Here is a 24,873-nt window from a genome sequence, read left to right as displayed (position 1 = left end):
TGTTACATTTCATGAGTATGTAAAAGACTGCAGCAGCAAAGATGATGGAAACAGGAAACTGGTGAACTTCTTGCAAAGGTGAACAACCCACTTTTACATCTCAACTGAACTGGTAGCCCATAAAACATGTACTTTAAGTTAAAGTCTGTGCTAGAAAGTTCTTCCCTGTAACAACAGTAACCAGAACTTGGAAGTCATGGCTTTCTGAGGTTTTTTGTCCTAGTTCCTAAACAAGACAACTTCCAGAACCAGGATTCTTCTTTCATCTGTTAAGGCAAGTACAGAAATGAGTCTTCTTTGGTCCTTCTCTGTCTTACTGACACCATCAACAGAAACTACCGTATTTGGTCCTTGCTCCATGCCTTGCTATCAAATGCCTCCTGCAATAGAATTCTAACCATGCTTTGCTTGTATGCAGATAGTTCTCCAACAGAAAGTAGCTTGCCTCTCCTCTGTACCTTGAAAGCCAACATTAGCAACGGGTCACAGGTTTGCCCCAAGGAATGTGCTAATGGAACGGACCCTTTTGTGAAGCCTGGCTACTCGGCAGTGGCTGTAGGGCACTAGAAGTAGGAGCTTTGTATGGATTGCATATATGTGAGCCACTAACAACTCCTTGTCCCCATTTCTCCCTTCTCACTATAGGTTGAGGAACAAAAAGATATTGTGCAACTGTGGCAGCTGGTGAACCCCAGCCTTCAAGAGCGCACTGAACAGCCAGGTGACTTAGCACATAAAGGACTCCACAGTCACTTGAGAGGCTTCTATGTCTAACCATATTCTTCCCACACAAATATCTGACACAATTGTTGACTCACGACAGGTGCAAGAACAATCTAAACCTCACACAGTTTCTACCTCATCACTTATACTGGAGCTCTCTGAGGTGAACGGTGTTAAAAATAGTAAGATTTAGCATTTATTTAGGGCTTCTGAGAATCCCAAGCACACTATATTTCTTATCTTAGTTATCTGGGGCGGATGGGGGGAGCGGACGTGAAAGAAAGCTCAGTATTATCCTCATAACTGCAAATGGGTGGGTGGGTAAGGAGTAGGACTGAGACGTCAAGAAATCATGTGGATCATGCGCACAGTGAAAACTCAGTTCACATCCTGGGCTTATTTGCATGGTCAAGAACTAAAGGTTGTTATCTCAAAGGTTGCTATTTTGAGGTTATTCATACCCTCTTGTTGCTGATTATCTTGCATCATTCATAGGCCTCTGCTTTCTTTTTTTTTAAAAGTGAAACTGTGAACTTCACATCTGCCATAATCCACCCAGCTATTGTTTACATGACAACTTGTCCTGGGATGAAAGAATAACTTGTTGATGCATATGATAGTATCAGGTTACAGAGCAAGTTTAGGGCAGTTTTGGAGTTTTGGAGCCCCAGCTAGCATAGCTATTTAAAAGGTATGATAGGAGTTATAATCTAAAACATTTGAATAGCCCAAGGTTGGGAAAAGCTGGTTTAGGGGGTTATCTATCGGGGTATTTCTATAGACAGCTCCTCTGTTAATAATCAACCTCTGGTTTGGGGTGAAGTACTTCCCAGAGGATCTAAATTTAGTAGAGGCGCTAAAGCACACTAAAATGGCCTCTGCACAGATTCATGTATTAATACAAATGCATGAAATTTGTCTAAGGAAGCCCAGGACCAAAATGCTTGCCTTAGAGCTCTGTAGAATTCCTCCTTCTACATTTTATATCATTTATTTGTTTTACTATTTTAAAATTGTAAATCTCCTTCATAGAAAGGTGGTAGATAAATGCAACAAACAAACCAACAAACCATTATATCTGCCTAACATTTATTTTGTGCAACCCGTACAGCACATAGGCGACAATTATTCACATTTATTTTGAGCTTCTGGAGAAGGCAAATTCATTGGGTTCAACTTGGTTCTACATCAGTGATAACTATTGATTCATTGTGCAAGAACTCTGTAGACTTATCCAGACAATTAAGATATGTGTACCCTAACTGCATATTGTAGGAACTCCATGATCAGGGTTGCCTGTGCTTCGTTTTTTAAGTTCATAGCAGCTGGGAAGGGGATCTAATCAGGACTGAAGGTGCAGGGCATGATGATGACTCTTTCTCCCCTGTACTGTTTTCTTGATTTAAATTACCCCTCAAAGGTGCTATTTGCCCCTTGGGGAAAATACTGAGGTTTCCAACGGATGCTTTTGATGTTCATGAAGCCACATTCTAAAAGGCGATCCAATTTGCAATGATACAACCCTTGCTGGTAATAAAAATCTAACATCCCCCAAACACCAGGAAAATAATACAGTATCCCAGCAACAGAAGTACTGCTTGGGACAAACGTGAAGTATTGCCTTCAACACAAAAGTGGAAATTGTGTTTCTACTGCCCAAGAACACCTTCATCAGAATAAGCAGCATGCAGCTGTTCAGCAGGACACAAGTGAAATCACCCTAAGGGCCATTGTTGTATTTTTTACTAACTTTTACTTACAAACTGTTTCACTATAATAACCACAAAAACACATTTTATGTAGGGTTTTCTATTCTCAGGTCAAACCTCCCTTTTTCTCTGAAACCCACAACATTATCTTCTCTTTTAACACTATTATGGGCATCTCTTTCTCTCTCTTTCCACTCCACAGCACTTCCTTTTTGCACCCCATGCACTCCATCTCTCAGTTACCCCTTCTTTTTCAGTTTCCTACCCACAAACCACTCCACACTTCCACCTCACCACTATCCCCCTTTCCTCACTCCATAGGTCTCTCGACACAACATGATAGCCTGCTTTTTCATCCAATAGTGGTCTCTCTTCTTTTTCCACAACCACAGGTTGGTCTGCCCGCCCTATGTTTTTCTGTTTACCTCTCCACAGATCTCTCTGCACTTTCATTTCTCAATTCTCCCTATGCCCTTCTTCCATCTCTAATTTTGCTCTGTTCCTGTCGTCAGTCCCTGCACCCCCCCAATCTACTGTTCACTGAGTTCCGTAGCAAAAGCACAGAAATAATTCACTCTCCCAGAAATTCATACGCTGAGGGCATGTCAGACAGAATAGGTGACCCGTGTAGCATGAATGGCTGCTACAGGCTAGAAAAGCTGGTGCCATTATGCTGTTGTAAAGATGCAGGCATTATCTCACCCTCTGATTGGCTTCAGCAAGTGTTAGATGTTCCCATATAGATGTGGGAAAGGGATGCAAACAATGGGTGTGTAGAATGCCCCAAGGTGCCACAAATAGGCAGACAGGTCTGTTGTAAAGGCACATAGTCCATTGGCACAGTCCAAATGGATTGAGGGAGTCCAGCTCATCAATAGCCACAGGGGCCCAATGAATTATCTCCCTGAGAGAAGATGCCCTCTACTATATTTTCTCTTGACTTCACTTCCCAAAAAATTAAAATACTGTTTGCTAGTATAATACAAGTGTTCCAATGAGTTCTCCTTTGGAAGTAGAATATTGCTTTCCTTTCTCATGATTGCTCAATGTGTATATGAGCTGACTCCATGTACAGATTGGTTCCATCTGACAATGGGTTTGGAAGAGACAGAGAAAGTCAGGGGGTCTGAGCCATAGCTGTCCTGGTGTTGTTCGATTCCCAACTCCCATCAGTCCCAGCCAGCATAGTTAATGGTCAAGAATTATAGAAGCTGTAGTTCATCAACATCTAGAGCAGTGCTTTCCAAACTTTTCATGCTGGTGACACTCTTTTTAGACATGCATCATTTCTCGACACAGTAATTCAGTTTTACTAGAAAACTGGAGGTTAAATTCACCCCTTTCCAGCCCCGGGAGGAGCGTGGGGAGCGTTGGCATGAGACACCTACACACTAACATGTTACGACACACAGCTTGGAAAGCTCCGATCTAGAGGGCTGCAGGTTGCCCATTCTTGGAATAAGTCATCAAAGGGGCCATAATCAATTATATGTTGATTGCTGTTTTAACTGTTGATTATCTCTATACTGTATTCTACTCTTTTATTGTGGTAGCTTAGGACTTTTTGTGAAGGGCGGGTAATAAACACACCAAATAAAAAATTAAATAAATAACCTGATGCTGCATTCATCAAGTAAATAGCTTAGTCCACAGACCATGAGACTCTTAATTTCGGGCTTGTGGGTTTGAGTCCCATGTTGGGCAAAAGATTCCCGCATTGCAGGGGGTTGGCCTAGATGACCCTCATGGAACTAGGAAAGAAAGAGAATCACTGATGCCCTATTCTTTATTGGAAACAGTTATATGCATAAACTCCAGCCATGTTACATTTTTAGAGAGTCTACAGGGAGAAGGAACACAACCGCTTTCAAAAAGCTTATAAGAGACCTACATGGGGGTTGGGGGTGGGAAGGCACAGGAGAGTAATGAAACCAATTTGGGTAGAAAGAAACTAGTTTCCTTTCCCAAGAGGCTAGGAATGAAAAGATGTGCTGGTTAGTTATCCAGGGCACCTTCAAAAACGCACAGGACACAGAGAAAAGAGGACAAGGTGGACACAGGAAAGTGATCTGTGAACATGGAGGGAAAGTACTATAGCAGAAAGCCATTAAAGTGGATGTTTCTTCTTTAAATATGCAATTTAAACAGAGCCTCACCACCTCCACCCCAGAGACTACAAAAAGCGGAAGCTCCCTCTCCCCCCCCAAATCATTTATTTGCTCTTCTGATTATTATATCAGCACAAGCATTCCTGCTTGCCAGACAAAACAATCCTCCTCTCCTCCCCTTATGTGCTGTTCTGAGGGTTCACCTTACTCTTCAGAAAGGATTTGGGAGAGGTGTGTGTTGGGAAGAGATGGAGAAAGCCCTGATGTTGGCTTCCACTTAATGTACTGGGTTAGCTGAATCTGGGCCATAGGATCTACCAGGTCAGTATGATGAGAAGGAATTCCACTAGATGGTGCATAACTGTGGAACTCACTTCTGTTGAAAACTCCAGCTCTGCTCAATGGGGCTTACTCTCAGGTAAACATGCAGCTGGAGGAGAAGGGGGAAGAGGCTGGAGAAAGAACTGTGAGTGGAGGGGTATCCTTCCCTCATCCCCTTGGAAACTCACCAAACCTACTGCACCAGTTATGTTAGGGCATTTTGTGATTTTATAATTTATGTCACTTTGTGCTCAGTTCATTCTTTTTACATGGCCTTTTATGTACTGTGGTAATTTATGCATTGTGACTTTGCTGTTGTTTTTATTGATTATAGTTTAGGAATGATTTATCGTAATGGTTGACAGTTAATTTCTGTTGAATTATTATTTACTGATATTTTGAGAGTTTATTGTATAATATATCCATCGTGTTTTTTTGTAAAGAATGGGACAGGGACAATTTTGTACCCTGCTTCTCTGCCTTTTTAATTTTATTTTTAGGCTAAAGCGAAGTGAAAATCTACATAATAAAACTCGAACTAAATTGTGGGGATAGACTGATCCAGGAAATCATCAAGGCCAAATGATCCACATGCCACACAAGCACAGATGATTAATCAGCGTAATCCAGCTCATTGTGAAAAGACTTCTTGAGAAAGCAGAAGTGAGTGCAGCAACAGATTCCCGCAGAGCGGACAGCTCCAGCGGACTTAAGCACATATCGTGGATTTTCTCCACTGCTTGGCTTTTTCAGAGATCTCTATCAAATCAAAGCTGCTGGGAAAGGTCATGCCAATCTATAATTTGAAAGTGCTCTCTCTTTTTCGCATCTCATTTCCCTAACATGCATCTTCCTCTTTCAGGCCCCTGTAGACTGTGCTGTTTTGATTCTTAAAGTGATTTTTTTATTGCTGGCTGAGACTGCCAGTTTGGATTTAATTCACCCCAATCAGTCTGCCTTTTCCCCATCTCACACCCAGTGCCCCTCCTCCAATAGTAGGGTGGTCTCCATTTTGGGGGATAACAGGACATAAAGCTTTTACTCCACTTCTTTCTAACAAAAGTGACAGACTCATGGTAGTATATAGTTGCTCTAAGAGTGAGCAATTATGCAAATCAAATCAGGGTCTGAAAGGAGAATGGACCGACTTTTCAAATTTCTCCTCTTCCTGGTAACCAAAGCTTAAGGTGCAGTTGCCACCCTCTAGGGCAGGCCTGAACAACATGCGACCCACCAAACCAAAGGCAGCCCACCAGCCATGTTCTGGGGCCTGCCAGTTGCTTGACAGCCTCACTCCATATCTGCATTCCTGGGCAGGCAGCAATAACAGCCATAGTGTGCTGCTTGCCTTTGAGGAGTTAACACTCACTGCTTAGTTTTCCCATTTCTAACTAGAGCCACACACCCATGTCTGTCAAACATTTAGTGCGCACACACTAACATGGAGGCATTTAGCAAATTTGTTCACTGAAATTCACTCCCAGGGTTCCAATAAATAGTTCCATGAATACTGGTGCAAGTGCAGTCTCCTCACCCCAGTGCTGTCTTGGAGGGATTCATGGCCACTGACTCACGGAGCATTGCTGGCTGCCACAAATTCTATTGGAAGCCAGTGGGGAATATAGTGAGAGACAATCCTGGGACAGCGAGCTCTGCTGTCTGCATTAGCTTGATTAGCTCATGGAACAGAGTGTGAATTCCATGGGTAGAACACTTCCCAGACTCAAGCTGTTTGGGAAACCTGATACAAAGAAATCCATCTGATGGTAATCCTACTCAAAGTAGATCCACTGACTAACTTCAGTCCATTGATTTCAATGGGCTAACACTCTGAGTAGGTCTAGCATTAGAGTGGCTGGGGAAACCCAGCCAGATGGGCGGGGCATGTATGTATGTATGTATGTATGTATAAATAAATAAATATTACTATTATTATTATTATTACAACCCGCAGTTTCCTAATACAGCTACTTCTGAGAAAGTGGGCAAGCCAGGTGACTTGCGCATGACCCCCCAAAACGGGTGTCTTTTGGTCCAAAGCTTTGGCATGAGCCAACTGATTTGTGTGAGAGTGAGACCAAAAAATAGGGTCTTTTGGTCTGAGATCCAATCAGAAGCTGCAATTGCTTCTGGGTTGTCCCGCTCAAATTGGGATGGTTTAGGGGTACACTGCTAAAATACCATCAGACAAACAACACAGGCAACCTGCTGCAGATGCTGCCTAGCACAACTGAAAAGGTTACAGCACAGCAGAAACTTTATGCAGTCACGAATGCCCGGTGTTTAGAAAAATGAACGTGACTATTGAAACATTAACATTTTACGTGCTGGAAAACCCCTTGCCTGAAAGCAAGGTAAGTGAAGAATACTGAGGGCTAAGCTGTGCATTTAGCTATGCATCTGTACATTTAATTGCATGCTTATTCAGGGGTTTTGCTTTTTACACAAATTACCAGTATGAGGCCTTTCAACTAGGATCCTAACATAGTAGGGGGGCTTTAACTATTTACCCTCTTGCTGTGGTCCAGATCTGGACTGCGGCCTCTAGGCCTACAACCAGAGGGTGGGGGCACACCTCTTGTTCATGGTGGCTTTTCTTGTACAGTGGTACCGCGAGTTAAGTACTTAATTCGTTCCGGAGCTCCGTTCTTAACCTGAAACTGTTCTTAACCTGAAGCACCACTTTAGCTAATGGGGCCTCCTGCTGCTGTTGCGCTGCCAGAGCACAATTTCTGTTCTCATCCTGAAGCAAAGTTCTTAACCTGAAGCACTATTTCTGGGTTAGCGGAGTCTGTAACCTGAAGCGCATGTAACCTGAAGCGTATGTAACCCGAGGTACCACTGTAGTGCAAAACTGCAGCTGTGGGGAGTCTGATTCCAATCAGGTTTATAACTGGGGTGGTCTACCCCCTCAATACTACACTCCTGATCTGTATCTGAGGACCTGCCCTGCCAATTTGTGGAAAAACAAAACCCTGCACTTAAAGGCTAGATGGGTCAGACTTGGTTTAAGGCAGTTTCCTGTGGTTTTAACAGCCCCTCTGGTTCTTTCAAGTACAAACTGCTGTGGATTTAATTAGCCAAGATATCTGGCTGGTACTGCTCTCCTGCTGTCTCATAGGAAAAATAGACACAGACATCACATCTTGTTTCATATTACAACATGTGAATGTCTGTCGTCCCAAATTCTGTGGCTATGCCGAATTATCAACAACACTAGCAAACACACATTATTGCTAATATTTTCCCATTTCTAGCCAAGCAAAGGTGCTGTACAAAAAACATTCCCCCCACAACAAATACCACAGACCCTGCCCACAGGTTTAGTCTAACAGCCACAATATAAAATGGGGAAAAGAGACAGGGAAGAAAAAGAAGAAGGAGAGCGCAAATGTGAGAGAACCAATTCTTATATACAATTCTATTATTGTTGTTCTAATGACCAGGTGGAATGGCTACTGAAGAGATAGTTCTGGGAAGTGAGGAGCCAAATGGCAATTGGGCCTGGCTAAGCCAATGAAGTGGGGCCACTTTGTCTTCTCCAGAGGCAGCCAAGTGAAATGACGACTAACAGATGACAACCCTGGGAGAGGAAGAGCTACATGGCAGCTGGTCCTAGTGAAGCCGTTGTATTAGGCTTTGCTGTTTTGACTCCTCCTCTGATGCAGCCAGATAGAATGGCTGCTAATAAAAACAAACACGTGCCATTTTTACAGGGAGCCTGCTGTGGAGATGCACTCACTGCATTTAGAGCTAAACACCATCTTCTCCCAGGACTGAGCTTAGGGGGAAACTGTTCTTCCAGTTTTTGCTGCAGAAGCACAGCAATGACTGATGGAGCTTTATGTCAATCAAAAAGCCACCTCTCGCATTTCTCAGAGCAGCAGCACAAGACTGAATACACTCTGTGAAAGCCTTTTCTGTAAAAACTTGAAAACAAACAAATCAAGCACCGGATGCACATGCTTGAGATTTAAGTAGAATGCCTGAATGAAGGCTGGTGGGGGAGAGGAGCAAAGGAGTAACAACAACCGGCTTCAGTTTGGATACTGTATGCGCCTCCTTTGAGAAGTGAAGGCAGGGGAGAAGCAGAGCTCACCCCGCAATAGAAAAAACTGTCCCATTCTTATGTGCAGGTACACCTGTATGCAACCTTAAAAGTACTGAACCCTGATGCAGGCATCTCATGCACATTCACCTTCCATAGCAAAACTACGTCTTCCAGGAGAGCACGGTAGTGTGGCAGCAATAACACTCATATATTTGCAGTATATATATATATATATAAAGGTAAGAGGCAAAATGAAATATCCACATGCATTCTAAGTGGGAAAGGGGATAGAGAGTCTATAGTTCACTGCTATTGCAAGTGCATTATCCAAACTGAATTAGGATCTAAGGGAGGACTGTGAGTATAATTGAATGAACACGTGTCTCTCTAAAAAAAAAAATACCTATGATTTCTAGTTTGATGACCCACAAGGCAAAAAGGAAAAGAATAGCATACATATTGCTCATCTGTGCTTTTGAAAAGAGGGCAGGTAGGAGGGGATGATTCATGGGGTTCAAACTTTTTAGTGTTAGCAACACACTAAAATGGTAGTAGATGATATATTAATTTACAATAAAGTCTTGTTTCCAATATAGGAAGGCCTCAAAGAGAGACCTGTCTCTAATGGGCATCTTATGCCCCAAACTTACCTTTCGGTGCTTCTTGTGGGACATGGAAATTAAATTTCTTTTGGCACACCCCTCCCAAGGTCTGGTTCAATGTGATAAAATGGTTCTGAGGCAGTGAGCTACTGATTACTAGTTGCTGAGAGAGCAGCAACAGGGAAGGCTGTCACTTTCATGACCTGCTTGTGGTTTTGCCAGAGGCACCTGGCTGACTTCTCCTGAAAACAGGATACTGGACTGGGTGGATCTTAATTCTGAACCTGCAGAGATCTTCTTATGTTTTTAGGACTACACCTAGACAGCTATAGGTTTATGAGGAGCTATTTTCCCAACTACCATATCATACTAAAAAACAACCAATGACTTTGCCTTTTCCGGAATTCCTCGCTCTGTGACACTGGCTTCTCCTACTCCCAATATAGTTTGAGGGTCAATTTCAGATGTTTTACAGAGCTTTAACTATTTAGATTCAAATCTAATTTCTCAGTCAACTTTATTTTGCTGTAGAAAGAGTCTTATATCCACTCCTGCTCTCCTGTCACCTATCAGTTACCTGGTCCCTGCATCACCTCCTCATTTTTAAATGGTTTGCTAATGGGATGTGTAATCTTTGGGGGGGGGATAGAAAGAAGTGCTGTGTTTACATACATGATCCAGTGACTAATATTAACAGTATTATTGTAGCCTCAGGAATTGCATCTTGTGATCATAACAAACATTCAACAATAACTATTACGCCTTACTCAGAATTTAACAAGTGACATTCAGTTCTGGGGCAATGAGTTTTGCAGTAAAAATTGGGATGTACTTGTTTTAACCACACATTATGTGAGAGAGTACCATCAACATATCATAATGGTGCCCCCACAGCTGGTCCTTTGGTACTATCCATAATCAACTTCAGTAAACAAGAACTGTGTCTGACTCCTGGCTCTCTTCCCTTTCTCCAGAGATTTTAAAATCTGTGCTCATCTTCCTGGCTTCTTGACCTCACCACTCCTCACGCTTCTTGAAACACAAACTCAACATGCCCAGTCTCATCAATTGCCATTTACATGGCTGATCAATGCTCTCTCCATTACAGTGATCCACCCTCCCTGGCTACCAGCCAGTCTCCCTCCCTCTCCATGTCTCACCCATCCTTTGCCTTCTGCCAACTCTGCTCTTTCCTTTTAAAAGACTTCTACAACCAACACTGCAACCAGGCATTGCTTCTCTTCTGCTAATATTCTTTGTTTCTCCTAAACCTCTATCTGCTCCCAAGGTCTACCAGTGCACAACCCTAGATCACCTGGCTTCTGCATCCTCTCATATACCAGAGTAGCCTTCTGCTTCTTGGGACAGACATCTACAGTAGCTGTACAAAACCAGGATTATATTAGACAGGTTGACACCACTAGCATCTCATTTTAAAAGGGCAAATTTTATCAACTGGGGGAATCAGCAATGCCATTTCTTACGCAAAACCCTCTGCTGTTGCTTGGACTGCAAAACTAGACTGAAGCAAAACTGCCTCCTCCTTCTATGTTCCCACTCAGAGGCCATGAAACAAGGGGGACAAATTATGAAATTCACTGGTGCTCCTCAGGCTAGCAGCTGCCGTTTTTATTTTCCTGTGATGCCCCAGAATTACACTACATCATGATGTAGAGTCATTTCAAGTGACATTGCAGGGAAAATGACAAATCTTCACTGGTGGCTACCATTAAAGTGTAAGAGGCCATCAAACTTTTTCACCTTACAGCTGAGAATTCTCTTTTTCAGATGCTCAGCTGAGCAGCATGCAAAACACCCCCTCTTACATTTTCATCCTTTGTCTAATCCCTGCACAGAGCCCAGAACTGTTGTTAATAATCTCAGCCCTGAGCTCAGAGTCAAAGAAGGATGGGCTGGCTTTTTACAGGGTTGCTGTACCACCAGCTGGGATGCTAGAATGGGTTCTGGACACTGAAGCTAGTGGTTAGGAGCCTGTGGAGCCACCTGAACAGGGATGGAGGAGGATTTCCGTATGTTCCACAATTTGGAGCCACCTTTCCAAGTCTGCATCCAACAGATCATGATCAGATCAGAATGTAGATATGCAGATTAATTTGCATGTCTACAATTCTTTCTGAGCATGGTCTGTTCCTACTCATGTATTTTCTGCTGTTTTTTCTTTTTTACAAGGTGGTCTGAGTGCTTTCAGGCTCTTTCCCTCATTTTTTTTCTAGCTGTTTGGAGCTATCTAGGACAGGCAGTCCTTGCTGTGCTCATCTAAATGTTTTAGGTAAGCGGCAGTACATTATGACATGCCACCATGGCTGCCCCATGTTCCTATAAGGCTCCCCTGCAGAAGTAAACTCTCCCAAAATGGGTGCATCTCATCTCATTTCATTTCAATTCAATTCAGATTCTTTTGCTTCTTATTACAGAGTCTGCTGCTATGGGATAAAGGTACCTGTTGCTATTCTGGAATCAGGTGTGCTTGTTGTGACTCACGGAAGTTAGCAGTCTCCTGTGCTCTGCAGCCTGGCTTTGGAAGACTTAGAACTGTACCTCCAGCAAAAAATGTATGTTGCCTCTTTGGTGTAGAGTGCTTTTATGTTTTGAATTCCAAATGATCTTATTTCCTAATGACAGGCAGACCAATCCTAACAGGAGGCCTCCTAAATTGCTCCAGGGATTCAGGAATCCCTGTGGCTTTAGGATTAATTCCTCTTCCCCATGTTGGTTCAGCTGTGACACTTGTGCCTTATCCACACAACCAGCCACCAGCTGTACTCAACGCTAAAGAGGAAAAAGTAAGGGACTGGGACTGGCATTTACTGACCTCAATTCAAGGTCTGGAATATAATTTGGGTGTGTGAGAGAGACTGTGCTGCACCTAATGCAATCGAACTATCCTCAGTAATTGCACCGTTTTGCCTGTGTGACCTCTTAAATCTCCACAACAGATACTAAGAAATCTCCACCACCACTGTCCCATGTTTCATTAACTATGTTATGAAACGTAGTTTGAATGGTCAGAGGGCAGCCAGTGGGAAGATCTGTTTTCTCAATTAAAATCTCCCAGTTCTGATCAGCATAATTACGGTATTTCCTAATGGGATAGAATTGTTATAGCTCAATGAGGTTTCTGTGCATCTGAGACTGTGACTAAGGTGCCAGATTCAGTCTAGATCAGGGCTGGGGAATGTTTTTAAGCCCAAGGGCCATATTCCTTAATGGACAACCTTCCAAGGGCCACAGACCAGTGATGTGTGGGGCCAGAGGCAAAAATGGGTGGAACAACAAATACAAGTTTTACCATTAAACAGTAGGCTAGTTTCTACTTATCAGAATTCAAGGCCATCTTACAGCTAAGCAAAAACTATCATGGAGGGTATGAGGCAGCGCCAGTGAAAGGGGTGGCCTAGGGAGAGGTCCAAGGGCCTGAAGGGCTATACTGGGCCCCTGGACCTGAGATCCCCCACCCCTGGTTTAGATGGAATGCTTCACAGTTTCATTCTAGAAACTGATCTCTGAATGCTTGGCTATGGGACAGACGCAAAAATTAATTTGCAGGAAAACAGTATTTACTACAGATGAAGCTGAAGCATGTTGGCGAAAAAGGGATATATGCATGTTTGCAGCCAACAAATGAACAAACAAGGCAGGAATGTGGCGAACAGGTCCTAATTCTCACGCCTAGGTTCATATTATACTCACCACTCCTTTATACCATAGAAAAAGCCACAATGTTCTTCTACCAGCATTAGGCCAATGCCTGCCATTCATAACATACCAGAGATACTATCTTTTCAAATTACAGTCGTACCTTGGTTGAAGAACACGTTAGCAGTCAAATGTTTTGGCTCCCGAACACCGCAAACCTGGAAGTGAGTGTTTGCGAATGTTTGGAAGCCGAACATCTGGTGGGGCTTCCGATTGGCTGCAGGAAGCTCCTGCAGCCAGTCAGAAGCCGCACCTTGGAAGCCAAATGTTTTGGAAGTCGAATGGACTTCCGGAACAGATTCTGTTCGGCTTCCAAGGTATGACTGTACTTAAGTCCTTGTTTTTCTGCTTTTCTTGCTGCGGTACATTCTGCAGACAGAACCATAATACAGCCAGTTCTACCATTTAATATATTTCTTTGTAAGCTGCCTTGAGTCCCTCTGAGAGAAGAAGGCTGGGTATAAATAAATAACAATAATACTCACATCGTATAGGAGGTCAGTCCACCCTTCCATGGTGATACACTGGAAGACAGTCAGCACGGCAAACAGGATGTTATCGAACTGCGTGATCCCATAGTTGGGTCCTTGCCAGTATTCTTCACACTTGGTCCCATTAGGGCAGAGGCGTGATGACGGTTCCGTTCCACATGGAGCTTCCTCCTTGATTTCATCTGTGGAGGGAGGAAAAAGAGACTCTCTGGTTATACTGCAACTGTGCCAGGCAGGTAATCAGGAGTAGGTAATAAAGAACATTATGGAGTGTTCAGTTGCTTGAACATTTGTTCAGCACCCTATTCATTAAAAAAGAGCCCCATCAAAACGCAACTCTTTTAAACAAACAAAAACGTTATATGAAAAGGGGGAGAGGTGGTGATATCACAGGGATCAGTCAATTAGCATTCTCTGTACTTGGCTTCTGTAGAAACAGGTAGAGCTGTTTTGGCCTGAGGTCAATCTTGTAAGGAGGCTCACCACCTAACATGTGCATTTCTACCCAGTCTACATTTCTTCTCCTACACAAGTTGGAGGGGGGAGAAGAAACCCTGTAACAAGGAACTAATTAGGCCCACCAGTCACAGGTTTGGCTCAAGAGGCTGTTTTGGGTGTGCCTCACCCACCTTAAATCACCGGGCATTGGATATGGGAAAGGTTCAAACAGCAGCCACAAATAAATTATGAGAAATGAACTGTTACGTACTGAAGTTCTCACCCTGGGCCAGCAGGAGGATACTGTAGATAGTTATGCAAATGAAGGATCGAAAGTGACGTTCAGTGATTGGATAGTTTTAGAAAATGGCAACAGTTACATTGTTCTGGAGCTCTATATAAGCAGGCTGACTGAGCTCCTCAGCCAGTTCTGTTCCAGCTTACAAATAAAGAGCTGCTTTGGAAGAATTGCTGTGTCGTCTGCTATGTCTACCCACAACTTAACATGAACTCTTAAGTACACTCTCATATCCTCCTTTGGAGACATGGCAGAGGAAATGTCTGATGTCACAGGAGATCAGGTGAAATCAGGTGATTGGCAAGTGGGAGTTCCCGTCCACCTACCAAAGTAATCCTAGGAGTGTTGACCCTTTTTGGATCCATCCCTCCAGCCCAAAGTGGTTCCTTACCCCTGCCCTAAACTTGCTCATTCAGTATATTCAGCCTGGCTCACTTAATCCTAGCAGAAAAAAAGTTTGCCTGATACCTATTATCCAGGGTCAAAACAACCTCACTGCCTTCTATGTCTGAGCTTGGGATGATGAGGATGAGGAGCAGACACAGAGAAACAGATGCTGTTTACCTACCTGTAATAATATCCTTGCAGGCAGTGTGAAATTTCCCCATATAAAATTCTAACCCTATGATTGCAAAAATAAGGATTGCAAAAAATAGGAGGAGGCCAATTTGCAGCAGAGGTATCATGGCCTTCATGATGGACTTGAGGACGACTTGTAAACCTAGAAGAAAAAGACAGAGCGCAGAGCAGGATTATCACAAGGCAGATCCATAAGTATGCATACTGTACTTAAATTTCAACAGGAGCAGGGAGGGACTTGACCACTGCTCCCTGCTTTGTGCAAATTCCCCCTAACCTAGAATTCACTCCCTGTTTATTGCATTCATAAGTAGTGGAGACAGAAGAATGAGAGAAAACAAATTCCTCATTCTGTACAGCATGTGGCTATAATCTATGACCATTTCTTTTTCTGCTACATGATATTTTCAGAAGAGGCCATAAGCCTAGAGGAAAGAGATCCTAATAAGAAAGAAGCCTGAACTGGCTGATATTAAGCAAGAGCCATTTTGGAAGGTCACAAGATCTTCCCAAATATGGAATTTATGTGGATATTCCCAAGTCCCTTTTGATAACCATCTTGCATTGGAATAGCCTTCATTCATGCAAATTATTTCCAAATATCTCCCATGGAAACAAATAGGAAACTCCACAAGTTCTAGACATCGCTCTTAGCATTCAAGAACTTTGGAATAATATCCAATGATGCCATACTCCTGGCTGACGCTCTAGTTCCTACATGTAGAGCCTAGAGGATAATAAGGGGCGGCAGTGCAATGCTATGTATGTTTACTAAAAAAGTAAGTCCTGCTGTGATCCGTGGTGTTTACTTCTGGGAAGGTGTCCCTAGGATTAGGGTCTGGGTTTTACAGGGAGAGGACAGATTCTTTGATTAGGCATTGGGTTATTTATTTATTTATTTATTTATTTATTTATTTACTTATTTTGTAAATTACCTTTCATTTGAAAATCACAGGGTGGTTCATAACATAAAAATAATATATGAGAATGTAAGGTACATAAAAAACCCAACAACCCTCCTCCCTCAAACACATTTAAAAAACCATAGAATGTTAATCAGCCTGGCTACAAAGAAACTTTTTTGCCTGGTGCCTAAGGAAATGCAATGAAGGCACCAGGCAAGCATCCCTAGGGAGAACATTCCACAAATGGGGAGCAACCACAGAAAAGGCCTGTTCTCATGTTGCCTCTTTAGGAAGAGGCACACAAAGAAGGGCCTCTGATGATGATCACAGGGTTCAAGCTGGTTCATATGGGTTGCATGGGAAGGCTGTAAGAAAAGTTGTAGGTTCCCAGCAGGTGGTGGGCAGAGGTTGATACTGGGGCCACAGGAAGACGAGAACCCCTGCCTGGGTCAGTCGTTATATCTTGTAGGAAGATGCTAAGGTGGGTGCTTCAAATAAGTTACAGGTGAGCTGCAGGACATGAAGAGTGCACTTAACTCACTTGGGATTCCCGACACTAGCTTTAGTGGCCGGAGCACACGAACAGCCCGCAGAGTCCGCAGGTCAAACTCGGTGCCGACTGTTGCCAAAATGCTGTAAGAGAAATAAAGAGGAAGTGTTGGTGCCGAGAACTTGGTCTATTTCAACAGTGCAGAGTAGGAAGAAAAGTAGATTTCCCCAATAACGCAGTGGAAATCCAGCCTGCTACTGTTTGGAAGGAATCTGGACTTCTCCAAAAGCATGTGGAGGTTTTCCTTCTTCTGGAAGTTAATTCTAAGGATGTCTGCACGATATACCGTACTCATTTTCTGAGGATTAATAGCAATCGTTCCTTTATTCTGAATCCACAATAACTAATAGAGGTTAGCTCCACCATTCCACTAATACACATTAATTGTACTAAAAGAGTACAAAAATACTGCAAATGTTAGGTGTGTCATTAACAATAGTTTCATGAACAGACATTAGGAAGCTTTCCTCACCAATTTACATGCCGGGAAGTTTCTCCTGTTGAATGTCAGGCTTCCATTAAAGGACAATCAATTCAGATGAGGAGTATAGCACCTAGGAAGTGGGATTAACCCTTTTCCTAATCACTATTTTATCAAGGAAAACCATAGTCCCCAAATTTCTATCTGGCCCATGTATCGTTTATATGAAAGAATAGATTGTATCCAGGGACTGTTGAGTTGGAAATAGGTATTTGTTGGCTACTCCCACAAGGGAGGGGAACCCCTTGGGACTATGCACATCCTTTTTTATTTTATCTGTATGAAATCTTAAAAATTACATCTGAAACCTAGACTGTATGCAAAGACAAAAATCACATGTACCCACAATCAGGCAAGAAAGTATTACTGTGAACTGATCTACACATGGATAAAGTTGTCAGTGAATACCGCAGTCACAGCAGCCTTACACCCCACCCCACCCCCACCCTCTATCTGCAGCAATCATAAGAATGGATGTTGCTGCATCCAATGTACACTGGGGGTCAGAAACCAAAGTTGTCAGTGGCAACCCAATTTGCTGGCAAAGAAACTTATGGACTGGAGTTCAAGAATTAGCCAAAATCACCCACTCACGTCCCAAAGTGGCCCTCCAGGAAAACAGGTTGCTCTCCAGGGATGTACATCTTGGCCCATGCTAACATTTTAAATCAAGTAAATAAACAAAAATGCTTAACTAAGTGACCAGTAGAGGGACACGGGTGGAGCTGTGGTCTAAACCACTGAGCCTCTTGGGCTTGCCGATCAGAAGGTTGGTGGCTCGAATCCCCGCAACGGGGTGAGCTCCCGTTGCTCGGTCCCAGCTCCTGCCAACCTAGCAGTTTGAAAGCACGCCAAAAAGTGCAAATAGTTAAATAGGTACCACTCTGGTGGGAAGGTAAATGGTGTTTCTGTGTGCTACTCTGGTTTCGGTGTTCTGTTGCACCAGAAGTGGTTTAGTCATGCTGGCCACATGACCCGGAAAAACTGTCTGCGGACAAACGCCGGCTCCCTTGGCCTGTAAAGCAAGATGAGCACCGCAACCCCAGAGTTGTCTGCGACTGGACTTAACAGTCAGGGGTCCTTTACCTTCACTTTTTAAGTGACCAATTGCATCGCAGACAACTTGGTTCTACTCCCCCAGTAAATTCTGTCCGTCAGTCCCCCAATAAATCCTGGCTACGGCTATATGCATGGCTGAAGTGGGCCAACAACTGCTTAGAGGTAGGAGTTGGTCAGTGCAAAGAAGCCCTTAGCTTGTGTCCACTCAAAGATTCAGGTTACTTCCTCTCTGTGCTTTTAGGTAACAGACAACAAACAGACTAAATAGGTTCATTTAACAAGGTGGTTTCTAATGAACCAATAATTGCTTGCTTTTTAAAAAATGCTTTAAAAAATGATTTTATTAGCTGTTAACTGCCTCAAAGGCAGGATATAAATTTTTTTTAAAAAAAAATATGGGGGGGGGGATATTTTGTTGCCATGGGCATAGAAAGCGACCCAACCTTCCTGTTTAAACAACACTTTATATATCTCTTTTGCTGACCTTCATTTCTTTTCCAGCTAGTAATCATCATTCTCTGTAACTGCCTTCAGCTAATTTAATCCACTACTCCTTCCCAACAGCTGGGAAGGATCCCAAGAACTTTGCCTGCAATTGGTTTAGTGCTATGAAATAATATGATGATGGTTGTTATCATAATCTCTTCATTTTACTGCAATTACATTCAGGATCATCGTAACACGGGCAAGAGGTAAACACACCATACACGGCATAAATATGTGGCAAGCATCTTAGCATCCTTTCCCTGGTTTTTAGTTAAGCAGCCCTCCCCCCCACCCTTTTTTTCTGCCTTTCCTAACTTAAAAGTGGTTACATTTTAGAGGATAGTAATTGCGTTGTAATGAGATCTCTGGGCTCTGGAATTAGAAGTTATTCTTGCTGTGTTCCTATCTTTTTCTTATGGTAATTAAAAAGCTGAGTCAGATGGGCTCAATGAGCAACTCTGATTAGGAACCACTTATCTACTCTGGCCATGTGACTCAGCAGTTGCGGGGGGGGGGGGGGAAGCAAGGTGTATGCCACAGTCTCAGACAAATGGGAAGAAAGATAAAGAACTCACTAACTCTAAGCTGGCATAATCTGCTTTGAAAAATATATGGCACCTACATTACAAGGTAGCATTTTTTCCTGAAGTTTATGTGCAGTTCTCATACCCCAAGCTGAGGTGGGGGGAGATTTTCTGCCTAGAGACCCTGAACTGCAGGTAGCTCATACAGGACACAGAAGCGGGAAAACACGACGCAGGACATGTACTGAGCTTCTTTCCACATTTCTGCTGCAGTCTGCAGTATGAAACTTGTGGATCCTGCAAGCCTGATTTAGCCCACTGAGCCCCTCCAAATGGCCCATAAATGGTCCGTTTTTAGCAACCTCTGCCAATCATATGACATTATGATGGTGCCAACTGACAATTATTTTGATCTGCCTCACCACTTTCTGTGATGTTCCTTGGATTAGACTTGAAATTTTTAAGTATTTTGCATATGTTTTACATGATTTATGTCCAACTGCCCTAAAACAAAGGGAGAATAAAATGTAAAGTACATTTGATAGTAACCCCGTGGCTTTTGCCACACCCACTACTGGAATGAGGAGCCCAGAGGGTTGGCCAGGTTTCAGTCTGGACCATGGACTGAAAGTGGTTCCCCACCCCTGATTTAACTTATGAAATTAATGAGCTTCACACACCATCTGTGGCCAACAGAACCAGGATGGGAAAGCGCCATATGTGAAATATGTAATGTTCACACATTACAGCAGAACATCCTTACCTTGCTATTATGAAGTGTAATGTTTCAACCTCCACTCTCCCTCCATCCTATGTATTGCTGTACTGAATATTTATTATTAATAATAAACTCTTATTTCATTAAAAAATCACATAAGCATTCCAGTTAATTATCATTGTGTGATATAGTACAACACTATATCATTATGTTAAACAATGATTTATTAAAATCTATTAATCATATATTTATACACTTCTCTAATTACATAATAATGGATTAATATTGAACAGAATTGCTTTGTGATTAAACAACACCAGTAAAGTTCTTTCTTTTACAAATGAGCATGATTTTCAATCTTATATAACTTTCAAAACTGATTTCCCAATATTTTTATATCAAGTTTTAAGAGTCCATTATGAAATAAATTCACACTTACAAAGTACCTTTCTCATTATTAAAGTTTATTATAAAATACTTTGTGCATTAATATTGTATGCCAAATACATTTTCCACATTTCCCTACAGATGACTTTTGCTGTTTCTTTCAACATTTAGCTATCAATATCTGTGCTGCTGCCAACATATTCCCCACCATTTTCCTTTAATTTTTTTTGGTAATGCCTCATTCAGTTTTTCTGATAATATAATTGTGGGATCCATGATTAATTTATGTCCTATGATCTTATCATTTTTTCTTTGTAACAGCAACCCAAAATTTCTCTTTTTTATTTTTTACAAACCTACCAAATGTGCCTAAATTCCATCAACACAGCGGGGAGCGTGCAACTTTTTAGCAGCTGGTATGGGGTAAGGTATCATAAATATAAGTTTTCATTAGAAAATATTTGCTACAATATCCAAATTTTACTCTGAACCATCTTGGCACATACAAATTGGTTCAATCTTGGATGGTGAAAATTCCGTCCCCCCCTTTGCTTTTAATACCTGACCACCTCTTGAATGTGTACCTGTTTTCATCGGACACATCTAAATATCAGACCATAGTAACGACATTACTACCCTGAAGTTAGTCAGAGTAAATAGTTAACTTTTCCATCTTTCAGTTTGCCTTAGGCTGTTGATTTTTGCCCCTCTTCTGCATTTCCAGCTGCTGAAGCACAAAAGACAGCACCTTCTTCACACAGTACATAATAAATTTATTAAATTCACTTCCAGGTTATGTGGTGAAGATCTCAGGTTTTGTGGTTTTAAAAGGAGACTAGACAAATTCATGAACGATGCATCAGCGATTGACCATGATGGTTGTATGGCATTTCCATGTTTAGAGACAGTAGTCCTATGAGTTTCAGTTGCTGGGGAGACTGAAGCAAAGTACCACTTGTGATCTTTCCCAAAAGCATCTGATTAGCCACAGTGGAAAGCCTTTGCTCAAAGCCAACCAGACTCTTCTTGTGTACTACTTAGGTTAGAGATATTCTGAAGTCACAATGACTCTATTGCCCACTACCCTACATTTCTAGACTCTCCTGATTGCCATTCCTTCCTCTGGCAATGTTTAGCCCCACAGAGATCCACTAGGAAAAAATTCTCCCCGGCATTTGCATGGATAGAGCTCACTACGGACAAGAAGTAGTGATGGGTTGTATTCCCATCAATCTCGCTGCTCCAGAACTTCGTGGGTCAGATATGTCACTGGGAGGGAAGAACTATGTGCAGAATTGCAGCCAGGATGGACGCACTACAAACCCAGGCAAAATTGGATTCTGTTGGCATGCACTTTTTATCAGAGCATTCACTCATTGTAAAAGCTGCAGCTCAGTGTCAGAGGGAGCTGTTAGTGTGTGCCATTAGTGTGCAGTGTGGAGAACGAAGTCATTCTGAAATTGCTCCTCCATGAGGTTTACCACGTCTGTGTTTCAGAGCACACCACTGGAACTGGCATGCCACATGCCTAGTCTCTGAGGTGTTTAAAGAGATGCAAAACCTGTATGATTGTCCTGCTGTTGAGTTCTTGATTTTATATGCATTCTTTTGCCCTGCACTCTAATGCACAGGCCTGGATCTGGGTTTATATAACAATCTGTCTTGCTCAGACACACTCAAAGTCAGATTAGAGGGAGAGTAAGCAGAGTCAGCATTGGGTTAAACTTCAGCATGAATTGCCCAGGGATTTATAAAAAAAGAGGAAACTGGGAGGAAAATAGACATAAAAAATCATATACCCAAGTACCATTCTGCAAAGGCTTGCACTATTTTCAGAGTCAATAATGTCAGTAATGTACTGTTAAAATCAACTGATAAACAAATTGCACCAAAGCCATTTAACCCAAAACAGTGTTGTGCCAAAGAGGTACAGATCTTGTTGAAGCCAGCAGCAAGCATGTATAGGTTTGGTTTACAAGCCACCAGCTGGTACTCAGTAGTCTTGCATTTTTCTATTTTTAATTACAGAATTATCAAGGGCACCAAAGCTATAGATGCTTTTAAAATATGATCATCAGGAGAATATTTATAGCAGGCTGGGTGTTAAACAGCCTGCCCTGAAAAAGCTTTGGGTGAAGTTATTGTCACCTTCCCTTCAGTAAGGGGAGGGGGAAAGTGGCAAAAATGGCTCCTGCAGTGTAATTTCACATGTATCCCAAGCCATCACTAATTTACATAGTGTATCATCTCCAAAAGATCACAAAACCACCATGGCTCAGTATTGGGCAAAGTGAAATACCTATATCTAAATCCATCCCCATTACAGGTCTATATAAAGGATATTTAGAAAACAGCAGCAGCTCTATGTCAGCACCAAAATGCAGACCCTCTTAGGACAGGCAGATGAGAATTTCAACATCTTGAATAGTTTTCAATTCAAGTCTGTGATACTAGAACACTGTAAAGAAAGCCCCACTGAAATCAGGAAGTCCCACTGTTACTCATGATAAACACACTATATTGCTGTAGTGTGTTAAACCACATTACTTCCTTCAAAGAATATTGAGAAGTGTAATTTACCCCTCACATAATTTCAAGTCCCAGCACCCTTAACAGCATTGAATTTAGGGTGGTGTGGGTGGTTCCCCTGCACAGGGCAACAACTGAGGGGGAACATAATAATACAGTGGTACTTTGGTTCTCAAATTTAATCCATTCCAGGAGTCGGTTCGACTCACGAAACAGTTCGAAAACCAAGGCGTGGCTTCCAATTGGCTGCAGGAGCTTCCTGCACTCAATCGGAACCTGCGGAAGCCGTGTTGGATGTTCGGCTTCCAAAAAAGATTGCAAACCAGAACACTCACTTCTGGGTTTGTGGCGTTTGGGAACCGATTTGTTCAGGAGCCAAGCCGTTCGACTACCAAGGTGCCACCTATATTTATATGGGTACCTACTCAAAGAACCAAAAGGAATTATTGTGAAAATAATAAATATTTGGGTGGGGCAAAATCTGTCTTCACTCAGGGCTCCATATTACCAAATTCCATCCCTGTGCTAACAAACTACAATTCCCAGAATTCTTTAGGGGAAATCGTGTTCTTTCAATGTATAGTATATGCATAGCCTTAGTGCCATTTGGAAGTCCCCACCTGATGCAAACAGAAGCTTCAGGATCATGACAGAGGGAAAAGGTTAATCTTCACCACTCACCAAGGTTCCCATTCTCACATGGAGGTTTGGAGGATCAAAAAATAATCCTAGTGGGTCATGCTCTCTATAGCACTAGAACATTTAGGACAAGCCAGAATCAGGCCCACTGCCACGCTCCACGAATCTGCTCCTTCCTTTGGCCAATGGCAGAGGTCTCGCTATCTATGAGAGTGCATCATCTGAGTCATAGCTCACCATCTCTCGGTTTTGCCTGCCACTGCAGACTAGTTCATGTGCAAAATGAGTCAGGCAACCTAGAGTTGCCATTTTTTAAATTCCTGGCAGAGTTCCTGTGCCTTGAAAAGTTGCATGGCAAGTAAAATGCAGGAGGTAACCCCCCCCCCCCATGCATATGAAGCAATGGGGAAAGATGCACTTCTTAAATTTGCTATGCAATTTTTCAAGGCATAGGAGACCTGGGGAGGGGGGGAACACTGGCAATCCTACCACCCATCTTGTACTTTGAATTGCCTCATTCCCAGGCCACCACTTTATAGGAGTTTGACATGATTCCTATATCCCAAACTTTGCTGGTTGAAGCATGGAGTAAGAATTTAGTCTGGTAGAGCAGTTTATACACATCCTTCCCACTAAGGGGCATAATTGGGTTGCAAGTATCACCCAGAAAAGTTAGCAGCTGCACTGCAGCTGATGAAGCCATATGTAACTAAATGCATTACAGTACAGAAATTTCTGGTATGGGAAAGAAACCCAACAGTATACAACGGGGGAGCAAAATAGAAATGTTAATAATTATAATAATAATAATTAAGAAACAGGAGGAAATTAACCCAAGTTTCAAAGCATTTTTATGCTATTAAAAATCCTTATATCCCATCCTTCCCTTCCTACATGGAAGTGTCAGAATGGCTTATAGCACTGAATCCCACCCCAAACCCCAATGAAATTAATGAGGCTGATATCATTTGTGTTCTGCATGCATTTCATATACAGAATCCTTCTCTGATATACTCCCCCTTTTACAGATAGGAGACTGAGGCTCCAGAGAGATACTGACCTGCTCAGGCTGCCCAAGCAGTTCTGAGAAAAGCTGAGATCTGGAACCTAGGGATTCTAAATCTGAGACTGAGGCTTTTAATTCATGGAAACTGCCACCCTGGTCCCTTTCCTCTCCTTTACAATATTCTGCTTAAAAAGCCCAAGGCTGAACGGCTCTTTCCCATTCCACCATGTGGTGCAGAGATTACAGTTCAGCTGCCGGGTAATATGGAGATGTTCAAAACTCTCCTTGTCTGAAATTCAGTTTTGTATTGTGCACCCCCAGCAGGTGGTTACCGGGAGACAGAAAGGTAACTCCAGCTGTGCCTAAAAACAACAGCAATAATAGTACAACAACAAAGTAATATGCATTTAACAACCTATGAGCACTGGGTTATATTAAGGTACATATTATGCTGCTATTTGTCTTGCTGGTTGTTTTTAATATAAGCTGCATTGTGAGGGTGAGTCTTAAAAGGTGCGGGGTGGAAATAGCAGCAGCAGCAGCAGCAGCAGC

The 24,873-nt window shown here is 42.5% G+C and overlaps 1 protein-coding gene across 5 annotated transcripts in view; it reads right to left on the bottom strand.

The window, feature by feature from the left end:
• The window catches only part of CACNA1A (calcium voltage-gated channel subunit alpha1 A), a 265,156-nt gene that overhangs the window by 126,058 nt on the left and 114,225 nt on the right, over positions 1–24,873 (bottom strand). For all 5 annotated transcript variants that reach the window (XM_083489607.1, XM_083489608.1, XM_083489605.1 and 2 more), the window contains 3 exons: positions 16,484–16,575; positions 15,027–15,179; positions 13,717–13,904 (listed from right to left, as the gene is read on the bottom strand). In XM_083489607.1, coding sequence (XP_083345733.1) covers positions 13,717–13,904; positions 15,027–15,179; positions 16,484–16,575 — 433 coding nt within the window. The remainder of the gene's footprint in view (positions 1–13,716; positions 13,905–15,026; positions 15,180–16,483; positions 16,576–24,873) is intronic.

This window comes from Podarcis liolepis (genome assembly GCF_965112155.1).
Source record: "Podarcis liolepis genome assembly, chromosome: 2".
Lineage (NCBI taxonomy): Eukaryota > Metazoa > Chordata > Lepidosauria > Squamata > Lacertidae > Podarcis > Podarcis liolepis.
This window is presented reverse-complemented; position numbering and strand designations above follow the sequence as displayed.